A 15,548-nucleotide genomic window follows, 5' to 3' on the forward strand; every position below is an offset into this window, starting at 1 on the left:
CAGGGCATGGCAGCAGCTCCAAGGCCCAGCCTGACCACAGCTCCAGTGCCCAGGTGGTGCTGTAGGACACCCAACCGTACCACTGAGCAATGCTGCAGGACACTGAGCTGTACCAATGGGTGATGCCAAAAATCACCCAACCGTACCATGGGGTGATGCCAAAAATCACCCAACTGTACCATGGGGTGATGCCACAGGACACCCAACCGTACCACTGAGCAATGCTGCAGGACACCCAACCGTACCATGGGGTGATGTCAGAGGATACTCAACCACACCACGGGCAATGCTGCAGGATCTAATGGTGTCGTGTTTTGTCCTCCAGGAAATCCTACCTGAGCACAAGCCAGTGACACTGAGAAAGGAAATAGGGATTTTGCCACCTCACACAGAGCATTGCTTTGGTAACAAATACATTTCCAAAAAAAAAATCAGTCGAGTATTTTCAGTTTGAATGTAATAAATACATTTCCAAAACAAATAGAAAAATCACTGAATTATTTTTACTTTCAATGAAAATAAGACTTTGGCCGTCTGGAAATATTCACATTTGAATCATGCACGGCCTTCAGCAGGCAGCCTGAGCAGCAGCAAGCCCTGCAGGGTGCCATCTGCACGGCGGAGCATCTGCTCCACCACTCACCCGTGGTTTCCACGATGCCCTCCAGGATGACGACGATCTCGAACTGCTCCGTCTGCATGCTGCGCTGGGACAGGTCGTAGAAGGGGCTCTTGGCATCGATGACGTGGCAGATGGTGAGCGGCGAGACGAGGAAGAGCTGGTCGGCACCTGTGCTGAAGCCCACGTCCAGCTCCAGCTGGTCCAGCGGCAGGAACTCACCCTCGGGTGTCTGGCGGGACTGGGGGAGAGCAGAGAGACAGGGGTCAGGGTGGGAGGAAGGCCCCAAGCCCCAAAGCCCCCTCCCGCTTTACTCCTCACTCTTTATTCCTCCTCGCGGTGCTGTGAATAGGAAGGAACAGAACGTTACACCCCTTCCCAATCATTGTTTTTATTACAGTTTCCCATTAGTCTCTATTTGGGTTTAAGGAAAGCTTTATGAATGTGTGTTTGCCATAAACGTAGAGCCCCAAAATAGCGTTCCAGCGCTGCCTGAAATGCATTTCCACCATTGCCCACAGCGTGCCCCATGGAGCCCCACGGCAGGGTGGGAGCTGCAGAGAGGCTGCAGGAACAGGGAGAGAGCGGAACAGAAAGGGATTAAGCGCCTCGCTGGGATTTGGTTTCTATTTTTACAATATTCACAGAACGTGGCTGGATCGCAAGATGTAATCCCAACGAAACAATCATGTCTCCCAGTGCCCCGCAGTTCCAGCTGAGAAATGGGCTTTCATCCATGCATGTGAGCACTGCGACCCATCGCACCCACATCACCCTGCCCAGCACCACACCTTCAGCACAGAGCCAAGGAACACACACAGCACATCTGCACAAACATCTGCCCGGCGGCCAAAGGCTCCTTCCCTCCTGAGAAGCCTGCTGCTTTTCAGGCAGAAGGCAGAAGCTGGGCAAGGCAGCCAGCACGGCATGCAGACAGGGAGAGGAGTAGCACGGTCCCAGCAGGATGCCAGGGAGCTGCCCAAAATGTGGGTGCAGGGCAGGAACCCGAGGACAGGAGGTGGTGAAGGTTGAGGTGCTGACTGCAAAGAGACGATGCCATACTACAGGCATCGTAACCCAGACAGAATCAGTAAAAATGGGTGTTAAAGAGAATGCGGTACTTTAAGGACACTGGAAAAGGAAATGTATCCAATTTGATGTGCTGACAGAGGAAGAAAATGATGGGGAAAAGGTTAAAAACAGGCAAATTGCTGTGCCCCTAATGCAGCTCCTCCGGGGCCCCAGGAAACCCATCCCAGGCACCGTCACAGCTGCTCGGGAGCGCCAGCAGGACTGAGCTCAGGGCATAACCACCCCCATCACGCACCATTTTGCTGTTCTGCTCAATACACTTGTGGAGAAAAAGGACCTTGGGGGACTGTTCTGACCCAGCATCACATGGGCACCAAAGCACAGCACTGCCAGCATTCCCCTCAGCTCTTCACAACCACGGAGATCCATTCTGCAAAAGGAGCTCCGCCACGAGCGAGGCTTTGCAGTGATTCTGTGCTAGCATTTCCATTACAGCTTGCTTGTTTCACCACACCATCTTCTTAGCAGGGAGAAAAAAATAACAGCCAAGCAATTTTCAGGCTTTCCAACTGTCCATAGCATCTCCCAGCAGGACAACGTGGGAAGCAGCAGGGCAGCAGCAAGCAGGCACCGCTCTGCACTGCTCTCCGCTGAGCGCACACTGCGGTGCCCACGGACAGGACTCCCAGAGGAGCACTTTCACAGCACAGTTCCTGTCCCCGGGCAACGAGCACCACTTTGTCTGAAAAGCCACTGTGGCACCTTTCACTTTCAGAAGAAAAACGAACAAACAAAGAAACAAAAAACAGCAGCAAAGCCTTCTGCTCTCGGGTCCTTCCAGCATTATCACAGAGCAGGACTTCTGTGGAGGCAGCTCCAAAGTTGCACAGATTGCATGGAGCCACACCAAGCTGTAAGCACCAACTTACAAAATTCTATTGAAATTGTTCCATTCGGACATAAACAGAGCTGTTTTGTTGTTTTTTTTTTTACATCTGTAACAGAAAGGACCCTCTCAGCCTCTCCAAAGCCATATGGACACAGCTTATTCCATGTGCAGGGCATGGTGGTCACTGCAGTGTACTCTAAGAACAGGGGCTGCTCCCGGGGCTCAGTGCACACTGTGCCACCATCCAACTTCCAACATGAGCCAATGACTGGGGCTCACTCACATCAGCACAAGAGAGCCCCAGCCCCAGCCGACTGCTCAGAAAGAAAGGACCAAGACTGGATGTATCCGCTCAGAGCATCCCCAGCACCACCCCAGCCCTGTTATTTGGGATGCAGCGGGGGCCCTGCTTGGTGCAAGCAATGCTGCCCACAAAACTCCACCAGCAATAGCCACTGGGGTGAAAGCACTGCACCTTCTGATGCCTCCAAGCAAAAGGCAGCTGCGTATCGCTGGGGCCGGGTGCAGCAGATGGAACGAGAGCATCCCTCACAGGCAGAGGGGGCTGCCTCAGAGCGGGGCCCCCAGAACACCCAGCACCACGTCCCCCACAGCTGAGAAATGTGCAGGATGCTCTGTGTGTGCCAAACATCACCTGAGCCATCCATCCCCTTCCACCCACTGCACATTTATTTCAGCTCATCTATATATAAAACCATAATAATGAGTCTCAAATAGTTATTCAATTTTCCTTGTTAATGCCTCACGCTTATTTTTCCTTAGATGTGCAGGGCTATTAGCATGGCTTTTGCACATCTAACCCTGACATTCAGCTGTCTGTGGAGTTCATGCACCACAGAAATGAAGTTCCCTCCAGCTGGAGCCTCCAAGAGCACAGAAATGTGTCAGAAAGGCAAACAGGTCCCTTTGAAAATACACACCAAGCAATTCCAGCTAAGAAGCCGTTACCTCTCAGAGAAAGAATCTAGCACCCATAGGTATTTACATGCGAAACAGTGTGGAATGTAAACATTATCATAAGGGGATGATGCCTCAGGAAGAAATCCTTCACCCAGAGGTGGTGAGGCCCTGGCATTGCCCAGAGCTGTGGTGCCCCATCCCTGGAGGTACCCAAGGCCGTGGATGGGCGCTGGGCAGCCTGAGCTGGGGGGCAGCCAGCCCATGGCAGGGCTGGGGCCGGGGCTGCGAGGCCACTTCCAAGCCAACCATTCTGTGATCCTATGATGTCTGAGGTCCCTTCCAGCCCACCCCGTCCTGTGGCTCTACTCTACGGCAGTGCCTTACCTTGAGGAGCTTGCAGCGGATCTGCGCCGAGACCATATGGCTGTTGCGGAGGTTCCCCACGCGGAACATGAGGGTGAGCTTGCCGTCCCGCATGGAGATGGCCGCGTGCTCGCTGAACATCAGGGTCTCAGCCCTCTTCTTGGGCTGGGACATCTTGATGAACATGCAGCCGATGAGGAAGGCGTCCACGATGGAGCCCAGGATGGACTGGAAGAGGAAGAGGATGATGCCCTCGGGGCATTTGTCCGTGATGTAGCGGTAGCCGTAGCCGATGGTGGCCTCGGTCTCGATGAAGAAGAGGAAGGCGGAGGGGAAGTTGTAGACGTTGGCCACGCAGGGAGTGTAGCTGTCGTCGTGAGCCTTGTTCAGGTCGCCCCGCATGTAAGCGATCACCCACCACATGGAGGCCATGAAGAGCCAGGCCACGGTGTACGTGAGAACGAAGATGAAGAGGTTCCAGCGCCACTTGAGGTCCACCAGCGTGGTGAAAAGGTCGGACAGGTACCGGCTGGTCTCACCGCCCAGGTTCCCGTGCTGCACGTTGCACCGTCCGTTCTTATCCACGAAGCGCTGCCGCTTCCCCCGCGGGGCCGCCCGGGGCGGAGGCAGCCCCCCTCCGCTGGCCGAGGTGCTCACCACCTGGTACTCATCGCCCAGCTTCCTCCTCAGCGCCGACATGCTCCGCTCCGCTCCGCGCGGCACCGCACCGCACCGCGCCCCGGCGCCGCCGCTCTGCGGGCGCGGAGGCACCGCTTTGCGCGGCCGCCACCCACGCGGAGCCGCCGGCAGAGGCGGTGCGGGGCGGCCCCGGGCAGTGCGGGTACCGCCTCTCCCAGCACCGCCCATCAGAGCATCCTCCCCGCCTCCTCCTCCGCAGTGCCCCGCGGAGCCCCGGGTTGCGCTCCGGGACGCGCAGGGCACCGAAAGGTGCAAAGCTAGCTGGAGGGATGAGGAGCTCGCAGCCGCTGTGCGCTCGAGCTGCCGGCAATAAGGCACGCTGAGCGATGCGGCCGGGAGAGCCCCGATGTGCGGTGGCCGCGCTGACCTTCTCTCCGTGCCCGAGCCCGGGGGCAGAGGCGGTATCCGGAGCGCACTGCAGGGGGGACGAGTCAGAAGGAACATCGCACCACCACACATCGCACGTTTTCAAACAGGGAGCAAAAATAGAACTTCCAGTCACATTTCCAATCACGTCTGGGTGCGGGGGACATTTCAGGGATTTCATTAGAGCTTTACGACAGCTTACGCAAACTTCATTTCCCCTTCCCTTCCCCTTCCCAGCGTCTGACTGCTCGTTGGAGAACTGCCTCCTAAACCCTGCCCTACCCTCCCCGGCACAAGGTGAGGCGGTCACCTCCCGTCCTATCGCTGGTTACATCATTGACCCCAACGCTGCGGCTGCAGGAGTCACGTCAGTGCAAAGGGACTTATTTTCTCCTAATTGCTGCATTTCAATTCCCCCAGTTCTTCTTGCTCCTGGAGAGACTCGCAGACTGAGAACATCTGTCTCCTGTCGCATGCGATGAGGTAAGGAAACAATGTGAGTGGGGAAGAGAATGACAGATGCTCAGCAGTGTCCTTCAGCATAGGAGTGCTGCTGGAGACGAGCAGGCTGCCCTAGGATCCACGGCCCTGCTCGGTGCCTCCAGGAGCTCCACAGTGCCGCTGCAACTGTAAGAGAAGGTCAAGGCACCATGGAACTGCCTCGAGCTCTCATTCCCTCTGCACCACACGGTGCCATACCCAGCTTCCCAACCGAGCCCAGATCCCAGCAGTGATGCCATTAGGAAAAGCCCAGAACCCTTTTCCCATCCAAACCACAAACGGATTATTTCTCAGCAATTAGGTGTGCTGCAGATACAAACAGTGATGCTGGCAGCAGAAGCAAACACTCATTGGGATGCAAAGCCACTCAGGAAACCCATGTGGGGGTTTCCAATTCAAATTCAAATCGAGTTCCTAAATGTTCTTAGGTTGCAGAACAGAAAATTCCACCGTGAATCATCAGATTGGTTCATAAGCAAATACAAGCTCAAATCAGGGGATAAAGGCAGCTAAGGAAGCGCAAAGCTGAGAGAGACATCCCAAAGTTCAAACCAGCTCTACGGCTTCCCTTCTTGAAAATCTCTCCCGACTATGTGCCCTATCATTTACATTTCTGCCCCAACCTTTTGTCCTTTTGCTCTCCCGTGGCTTAACGTGTTGTGAATGGAAGTGAGGAGCCGTGCCAGCCCGTCACAGATGTGGCACATCAGCCCTGAGCTGCGTGGAACCAGCAGGCAGCACGGCTCCATTTCTGATTCTGTCTGCATTTGTTGCTTGTTTGCTTTCAGGACCAGATGGATTTGAATAGTGATAGGACAAGGGGGAATGGTTTTAAACTGAGACAGAGGATGTTTAGGTTGGATATTAGGAGGAAGTTTTCACACACAGGGTGGTGAGGCACTGGCACAGGTTGCCCAAGGAGGCTGTGGATGCCCCATCCCTGCAGGCATTCAAGGCCAGGCTGGATGTGGCTCTGGGCAGCCTGGGCTGCTGGTTGGTGACCTGCACACAGCAGGGGGTTGGAACTGGGTGAGCACTGTGCTCCTTTGCAACCCAGGCCATTCTGTAACTGTGAAATGCAGTTCAGTAATGCAAAGGGCACAGCACTGACCCATAGTGCACACAAGCTAAGCATGGTACAGGCAGCCAATTACAGAATTCCAGCGGTGTGCTCAGAAAACGAAATCAATCTTCATTTCAGATAAACAGTTACAGCAGAAATGCAGCAAACATCCTTTTCTACAGACAATAAATGGTTGTTAGCTGAAGACAGGCATTCAAATGATCTTTACATTTCCCATCGGTGCTATTAGCAAACTCACATTTTCCAATAAAACGAGTGTAAATCACAGCCATAAATCACTGCAGCAGGGCTGGGGAGCATTGCACAGGGAGTGGGGGAGGGGGGCAGCCCTACCTGGAGCCAGCACAGCACCCAGCTGTGGGCACAGCACCCATCCCATCCCACCGCCAGGGCTGGGCCCAGCACCCAGTGTAGGTGGTGCAGCTCTGGGATCTGCTCCCAGTTCACCACCGGCCAGAGCAGTGTCCTCACCTGTGCCATAGAATCACAGTCATTAAGGCTGGAAAAGCCCTCCAGCCTGCAGCACAGCTGACACAGCACATGGGGTCATGAAAAGGTGAACTTTTGGTTTGATCTGTATGGATCTGTGTCCTCTACCTGCTCAGTATGCACCAGTGCTGCACCAGCAGCTCATTTTCTGTTTGCCAACCGCAGGCACTCAGCTCCTGCCATGTCCTCCCAGGGGCAACACCAAGCCTGAAGTCTGCACAGCGCAGTGCTGACATTTCATGGAAGAAAAAGATTCACAGGAGCTACAAAACCAGAAAGAAGTGTCTGCTCTTCCAGCACTCCCGCTTCCCTTAGAAATGTATTTTCAAAGCTACAGTGCCAGAGAGCCGACCTGGGGTCATTTGTAGGCTTTTATGAGCTTCTTATTTGAAGTCTCAAGCCATGAATTCTTCCCTAAATAAACTCACACCTCACAAAAATGTGCACTTAGTGCTCCGGAACGTGGGCAGCTAAAAATACACCCAATTATCTCTGCTTGAAATGTCAGCACAGACAGGTCTGCAAACGAGTCCTTTCCCATCACATCTTAAATAACGGAGCAGAGACGAAAGTTGGATCTGCTCCTGGCACCTGGGAGAGCAGCGAGTGATGCTGGATGTGGCCGGGCTTCTTGGAAGAGCTGAAAGGAAGGAAGAAAAAAGGAATAAATAGAGAAAAGTGTGTCTTTGTGGAGGGCTTCCTGCTGGCTTTGGGTGCCAGGAGCTTTGCGACCCTCTTGACCCTGAGGAGCTCACTGTGCAACACTCTGCTGGGATGTGGGCAGCACTGCAAACACTGTGGGGAATAAAACAAAAGCTCATTTACCCCATCTCCAGGCAAAACGTAAGAATAAAGCTGGATATGCTGAGGCAGAGCTTTTCCAGAGAGATGCTCAGAAGGACGCTATTGAAATGAGCTCACCTGCAAGACCAAGGGAGATGTGTTACTGAGGCAGGTGTTAGCATGGAGCACCAGGATGCAAAATGGAATCAGTGGCAATGGAAGCCATCCCCAGGGATGTCTGCATGCAGAATTCATAAACCACTGCTCCCTCATTCACTCACAGCAAAGCGAAACACCTGCAGCAGTTACATCGATATCCAAGCTGTCTTTGCTGGGCTGATCCAAGAAATGGCCCCAAGCTGTTGTGGAGGGGCAGGAATGAGGGATGCCCGAGCAGACCAGGTGAGGGGATGAGTCTGATGTGAAATACTGGCACAGGGCAGAATTTCTGCCTGATGTGCTGGCAAAAATAGAAGTGGGCAACTGGAAATGGGCAAGGAGGAGGCGGGTGAGGCCTTACCCTGCACGGTCTGTTGGTAAGGCTGCATATACTTCAGCTGCCTCCATGCATTTCCTTCCTGGTTTTGTCATTAATGACCATCAGCACTGAAGGAAGGGCTCACATGGCAAGGCTTCTCTTTCCCTTGTAGTGCAAAATTGGGACAGACAATACGTGCTTTGTTCACTCATTCCTTACTCCTAACCTCAGGGCTTTCAAAACGTTCGTAGTTTTGGATGTATGGAACATAAATCCCTCCTTTCTTTCTGCCTTTGCACCTAGGAAATGCCAAAGCAAGCTTTGCTGTGCTTCAAAACCGTGTGATTTAAAATACATTTTCCTCACATCTCAGATGTATTTCAGAAACGCGCAGCTCCCACTGCAGTTCCTGGGATGTCAGAACCTCAATACATTTCCATCCCTCACTACTCAGTTTTGATTAAAAGCAAGCCCTGCTATTTCTAGTGCTTGCACGCAAGCCAGTTGATCTTAAGAAAATAAAATGTTCCAGAAGAGGGAATAATGAGCCCTCCAAGAGCACCTCCTTGCACCCCAAGGAAGGAGATTCTTACCAGCAGCCCAATTTATGCCCTCCAAAACCATCCCTCATTGCCACCCGAGCACAGGAAATGTGCCCATGGAATCACAGAACCATTCAGGTTGGAGAAGACCTTTAGGATCCCCAACCCAACCCCACCAAGCCCCCTGGGCAGACTGTGCCAGTGCCCAACTGCTCTTTAGAGAAGTTCTTCCTCGTTCCCAGCCTAACCCTTAAGGCAAGCCTGGAGCAAGCTGCAATAAAACCATGAAGATATGCTGAAAAACAGCAGCATTCATATATATATAAATGTATGTATATACATTCAGCTACACAGAATGTGGCTGTATCTACGGATTTAGTATATTAGAGACTATGAAGCATATTTGAGCTCTGTGAAGGTCTGGCTTCATCTGCTTTGCAAATGCAGGAGCTCCTTACAGTATACTCTTCCAACCCAGTTCTCACAGCCTTCCCATACATTTTGCTGGAAGATAATTCCATCTGACAAATTTTAAAATGTTAAATACTACAAAGCATTGACCAACCTTAGCACTTCCTTAGCACATTTCCTCCCTTCTCTCCCCATCCTTTCCTAACATGTCTGGCTGTTCAGGTACGCGCAGCCAGCACAAAGCACTGGCTGAAGCACTCCTCTGCAAATGGGTTTTTTGGGTTCCTTGGAGACCTTCTGACCCACCACGTCCTTTTCAGCCTATTGCTTCCATTTGGCTCATTTTACTCAGTAAACTCTCCTTTAAGGAATTTTCCTTCAGCTTCTCATTGCAATGGAAAGTAACACGTGCATCCCCAGAATTGCCTGGTGAGGTCTGCTGCCCCCAGGGAGTGTCAGCACAGACCAGCAGCAGGGCTGTTTCTTCTTCTTTTTTTAATTCCTGTGTGGTAAAAAGGTATTTCAGAATTAGAAAAGTGGTAAATAAAGCAAAAATGTGTTCTCACATGCAGACCATACAAGAGGTTATCTTCACAGCTTTGGCTAGAGATCACTTACGCAGAGACGGATGAAATACAGGGTTGCAGCTTGGCGATTTCTGAGCATCCTGCTCTGGCACGTGAAGATCACAGGGTTGAGCTCCTATATAATGCAGAGCCAGATACTGAGTTTCTCTCCGTTTCCCTGAGCAAAGGAGGTGCAGACAGAGGACGGGTGGGCCGAGCCATTGGGGTGAGCAGTGAGCAGCCCCTGGCACGTGGCCCCCATCCTGCAGTGAGTGCAGCACCCAGACAGAGCCGTGCAGGAAAGGAGAACCCGGCTGCGTTGCCGAGGGTTGAATTAAGGAGCACCAATGTAATCACTTGCAAGAGTGACTCCTTCCCTGTGGCAGATGTCACCCGGCAGACAACGAGGGCGTATCATACAGCAAATGGAGTCGCCCTGCTCACATGGCTGGGGCTGTGCACACTGAACCCATTGCTCATGTATCCCATTGAGCACAGCCTTACCAGTAGTGATGGTGGGTGACACCAGGCAGGTGTGGGACGGCTCGTGCAGGCTTGGCATGTCCCCACATGCACAGCATTTAACTCATGGTGATTTGCTTAAGGGCTCGACCCCCAGGAATTTTTTATCTCCATGTATCTCCTAAATGTACCTCAAAAGAAGAGAGAAAAACACACATAGTTTGGTATTTTTTTTTTTTGCTTTTCCTTTTCCTAATGAAAAATGAGATGCTGGTTGTTTCCCTCGCTGTAATTATAGCCCCATTACCAATCCTAACTATTAACGCTTCTGCAAAATGCAAAAAGAAACATACCTCTGCCTGCACTCATTACTCACAAATAGATTATTTCATGATTCATCTAAATGATTCACATGCTATAATTAACACGAGCTCTACAGTTAATTGCATCTCTGTGAAATAGTTTAATAATCAGAGTAGCGACTTGACGGGCGTTTTTTTAACGGCGTCTGTGCGATGGATGTTTTATATAAACTGCAGCTTATTAGAAGCAAACACACAAATACATTTTTCTCTGCAGACTGTCCGGGTCGTTTTAGGCTCAGAAAACACAGAAGCAGGTATGCTTTGAGAGAAAAGATTTGTCTGCTTTTTCTATTTGCACAAGTGTCCTTGTCAGTCTCCATGACGCACTGTAGATGAAGGCCACAACACCTCTCCTGACTCTTAACACCATGACTTCATTTTCACAAGGTTAATACCAAAAAGATTTGATTTAGACAAGAATTGGAATTAGAGTAAAAGCTGACATAACCGTGTTAACACTGGGGATTGGGTTTCTCTGGAGCCCCTTCCATGGAGCCAATGCCATAACCCTGCCCCTGCCTCCCCCCCTGCCAAGGATTCTTTGGCACTGATGCTTACAATCCTTTATTTTTAAAGCAGACTCTCCTCCACCCTCAGCACAACCGACCACCTCACGACTCAAGATGTGACTGGAAGAAAGAAAATCCTCCAACTGCCACAATAAGCCTAAAACGCCGTTATTGGCACCGTGTGTTCAACATCACTGCTGTGTTAGCTGCACGCAGCTCTGCAACCACTGGCACTGTTGCAGCATCATCAGCAGCCACAGTTCTCATCCTTTGGCCCTCCTGTGCCCCAACTCCAGAGAGAAATCAGATTTATAGGAAAGCTGTACCTTTCCCATTGGTATTTTTCCCCAAAGTACAGCTGCTTGAAGGAGCATTTGAAGAATGCTTACCCCAGGAGGTGTCGTTTTGGGTTTGGCAACCCAAGGAGAAGCCAAAGGCAATGACAGCAACCACCCCACCTCCCACCTCTCTGCCAATTGCAAACTGTGCACGTGAACAAGGGCCGGGCAAACAGATGGGTTGTGCTGCAAAGCCAACCTTTCAGCACACAGCACCACTTAAGCAGAAACAGACAGAAGCACCAGAAGAAAACTAAACCAGTATATTTTAATTCTACAAAAATGTATAAATATTTAAATGTACAGCAAAGAGTACCAGGATGCCATTTAATAACTGTTACAACATTTAAAATGTGCAATTCTTTATCCACAGTCTACCTCTGTAAATTGAAGTCAATCCTTGCCCTCATCCAGGAGCGCTGCTAAGCAAGGCTGCAGGCTGCCATGCCTTGTGCCATCCCCCCACTTCACCAAAGCCCACCACAATCCCAATGCTCCCCCCAGGAACTGTGTGCCCCAAATGTTCCTCAGTGCCCACTTACCAAGCTGGCCTGAATGTGGAGAAGAGAAATAAACAGGGCTGGTAACCCGTTGGAGCAGTGGTTCTTGATGAAAGTGACCAAGAGTTGCAGAAGCAGTGCTGACACAAAGCCATGGGTGTTGCTGGTGCCCTCTCAGCACCACCAGCCCAGCACAGCTCCTGCTGCTGGGACAGACTGGGGCTCACCAACTCCTTTTGTATCCCCAGGTTGTTCCACACTGGGAATGCAAGGACTTTTAGATAGCACAGAACCCAGGGAGCCTGGAGGCTCTGCCCAGCACCCACAGCAGAAACAACCAGAAGGCGCAGACACAAAGTCAGAACGCACAGCTTTGCAGCAAAGCACACAGCTTTTCTTCAAAACGCCCTCCAAAGAAAGAAATCCTTCTAATGACTGGGAAATACGTGTGCAGAGAAACTCATCTAGCTGGACAGACCACAACGCCTCACTGCTTCAGGCCCCACTTGTGCCTGGTTTCTCCTGTCTCCTTGGGCTCGCAGTGTGCTGATGACCTGGATGTCTGGCCCTCACTTCATCAGTGCAGTTCTTAACACAAGGACTACAAGCAATTCTCCGATGAAATAATTTTTATATTTAGTATTTGTAGAGTTCTCTTTATTTTAAACACGCTGTGCAAATAGAAGCCAGTCCTCCCAACACCCTTTGGAGGTATTTTGTCAATGGAGAGCCAAACAGAACCACGCTTATCAGATGTGGTCTGTGACTCTGAGTGCTGCCTTTTGTGGGCACACAACCAAAGGAGAGATTTTGAATTATTTGCCCAGGAAACACAGAAATTTAGGAGATGGAGGAAAGACTGGGGTCCATGCACTCAGAAACTTACATTCATTTCCTACATCACAATTTGTTACCCTTGATGTTGTATCAGCATTTATGGTGCCCCTCATCACTACCACCTCATTCTACACAAGAGGTTTAAGTGAAATTCTTCTGGAAGGACTTAGGGGTTTTGCACATTCTCACAAAGGAGGCAGATCCAGGATCTGACCCCTCATCAAGGAGGTAGGTCTGGGATTCGAGCCAACAGAAACACCCACTGTGTCTGAGGCTAAATTCAGTGCTTTTTTCCCTAAGTCAGAACGTAATTTCTCAGCCTCAGTCACTCTGAGACTGCACCTCAAGCCTAGCCCACTGCAGACTGCTTGCACCTTCAAGCAACGATGCCAGAAGAACCTCCCAATGCAAACAGCCTCTAAGGGGTGCAGCAGCTGCCACCTCATGCACTGGGGATGCCCTGTCACACAGTGACATCGTCACACTGGAGGCAGCCATCAGTTGGCACCAGGAGTGCTCACTCCTAACGCTCACAGATGCTGTAGGACCTCCCACAACTTTTACTTCTGCAACAGCAAGCAAAAGCCAAGCATCTGGATGTATCATCCACCGGCCTGAGTGGCTCTGCATCCCGAACAGCCCTTGGAAAGGAGACAAAGAAATAATTTTAAAAAAGAAAATCTGCATGAAGATTGGTTTACATTTGTCTGTGAGGTTTGTATGCTGTTCCTGTGAAGAAAGATTACAGCCAGCTTCTGTTTTGCTGGCTTTTAAGCCATACTGAATAATTCTGGGGGGATTTTAAAATGAGACTGGAAGTGCCTGACACCGTTCTGAGCAGGGCTGTCAGAATGGACACTTCTCAAATTGAACAGGCTTCTACATTTCATGTAATGATATGTATCTAGAAAATATAAATGGCTATGAATTTTTACTATCCACATACGAGAATACTGACCCATAATTATGTGAATCTCTGCTGTGATGGCCAATGGAAATGATACTGAATGGACAGGTCGCCTTCCCTTACCCAGCCACAGGCTGACACATTAGCTCCTGGGATGCCTCCGACACGACCACGTGTCATCAGGGCTTCTTTAATAACCATGCTAACAAAGCAAAATGATTAAGCCACAAAATTATTAAAAATATAAATAAGCATCTGCCATCTCTATTGGAGCTGGACCCGACCCACAGTTTTACCCATTGTGACAGGGGATCCCTGGAGGAACGCTCCTGACTGCGTTTCACATAGGATGCAGGGACACAGTGATGCTCAAAAGCAGCTGCAGGTTGGGTCCAGCCTGACACCTGGCCTCTGTTTCTCACAGAGGATCAATTCAGTGGAAGCAGCAAAAACCCTTTGTCTGCCAGGTGTGAGGTTGCAGGCCCTAGCCCTGACCCAGTCTTCCTACTGCAGATTTCAACGCGTGTCACTCCTTCTTAGCATTGTTCCAACGTCTCTTTTGTTGTTCCATTCCATTTCAGTTTATGAATGCGCTCCATCCTGCTGCTGTTTCAAACACACACACGTGGCTACGCCGCTGTCTCTTGACATCAGAAACTCTGCACACCACCTCAGTGGCCCGTCGAGTGCAGGTCTTCCCCACTGCCAACATCCCATCGCCTTGCCAGGAAAGCCAGGTACCAACACGTGGAGGCTGCAGAACCACTGGCCGCCGTTCCCAGCGCCGTCAGCTCCGTAAGGCATTTCGTTCCGTGCCTCTGCTCTGCAGCACGATGTACCACACACACGCCAACACACTGCACCCAACCTCTCCCGCCAAACTTCACAAAGGTTTCTCTTGAAACAGTCACCGAGGACATTCGCGTTGCTAACGGCGCGGGTTTTGATATTTATAAGCTCCGACGCACTTCTTTTGAGCAGTCACGGGTTTGAAGGGGGCACGTGGAGCCCTGCTGGAGAACAACACAGCACGGCTCCGTCGGTCGGCGGCCCTCCTGCGGGCGCAAGGCCTCCGACAGGGCTGTGGTTTCCAGCGGGGCCGGGGCCTCCTGTGGGCCAGAGGTTTCCAGCAGCCCCGAGGGCTGCGTGTCGGCAGGAGCCGCGGGGCCGGGCCGTCAGGCCCCCAGCGTCATGTTGCGCAGCAGCCACTGCTGGGACCGGCTGCCCGCACACTCCTTCATGCTGGGGACCAGCTTGTCCTCTTCTGACGGCCCGTCCAGGCACTGGTTGCTGTTGACGTGCCTCAGGGTGAGCTTCTGCAAAAGAGAAGTGGAAGAGCTGAAGCAACAAGACAATCATGGCTGGAAATGCTCTGTGGTTGCTTTTAGTCCTACCCGAGGCCCGGCTCTGTGCCACCCCAACCGCGCTGCCTGCAGACCGAGGGGTCCTGCTGCTGAACCGGGCACAGCAGATGGAACACAAACACAGCAGTGAGCACGTGTGAATATCACCACAAAGCAGCAGTGCTCTGCTTTAAGGAGGGCCACCAAGATGACCAGAGGGCTGGAGCACCTCTCCTACAAAGAAAGGTTGAGGGAACTGGGCTTGTTTAGCTTAGAGAAGGCTGCGGGGAGACCTTATGATGGCCTTCCAATGATTGAAGGGAGCCTATAAACAGGAGGGGGAACGGCTGTTTGTGAAGGTGGACAGTGATAGGACAAGGGGAATGGTTTTAAACTGAGACAGAGGAGGTTTGGGTTGGATATTAGGAGGAAGTTTTTCACATACAGGGTGGTGAGGCACTGGAACAGGCTGCCCAAGGAGGCTGTGGATGCTCCATCCCTGCAGGCATTCAAGGCCAGGCTGGATGTGGCTCTGGGCAGCCTG

General features: G+C 51.5%; 2 protein-coding genes across 5 annotated transcripts in view; both read right to left on the reverse strand.

Moving 5' to 3' along the window:
* Positions 1–4,615, reverse strand: part of KCNJ3 (potassium inwardly rectifying channel subfamily J member 3) — a 30,660-nt gene extending 26,045 nt beyond the window's left edge. Inside the window, exons 1-2 of the mRNA XM_052675237.1 lie at positions 3,846–4,615; positions 644–860 (exon numbers count right to left, since the gene is read on the reverse strand). Of these exons, the coding sequence (XP_052531197.1) occupies positions 644–860; positions 3,846–4,523 (895 nt within the window). The 5' untranslated portion in view covers positions 4,524–4,615. The remainder of the gene's footprint in view (positions 1–643; positions 861–3,845) is intronic.
* Positions 4,616–6,249: 1,634 nt separating this feature from the next.
* Positions 6,250–15,548, reverse strand: part of GALNT13 (polypeptide N-acetylgalactosaminyltransferase 13) — an 85,404-nt gene continuing 76,105 nt past the window's right edge. For 2 of the 4 annotated variants that reach the window (XM_052675225.1, XM_052675226.1), the window contains one exon: positions 14,878–14,977. Coding sequence is in view for 1 of the 4 variants with exons in the window: in XM_052675227.1 (XP_052531187.1) it covers positions 14,837–14,977 (141 nt within the window). In the remaining 3 variants the exon portion in view is untranslated. Of the gene's footprint in view, positions 6,393–11,657; positions 14,978–15,548 lie in introns of those variants that run through there. The other 2 variants (XR_008204711.1, XM_052675227.1) reach the window with 2 other exon arrangements.

The sequence above is a fragment of the Tympanuchus pallidicinctus genome, unplaced genomic scaffold, assembly GCF_026119805.1.
Source record: "Tympanuchus pallidicinctus isolate F22 unplaced genomic scaffold, pur_lepc_1.0 scaffold15, whole genome shotgun sequence".
Classification (NCBI taxonomy): domain Eukaryota; kingdom Metazoa; phylum Chordata; class Aves; order Galliformes; family Phasianidae; genus Tympanuchus; species Tympanuchus pallidicinctus.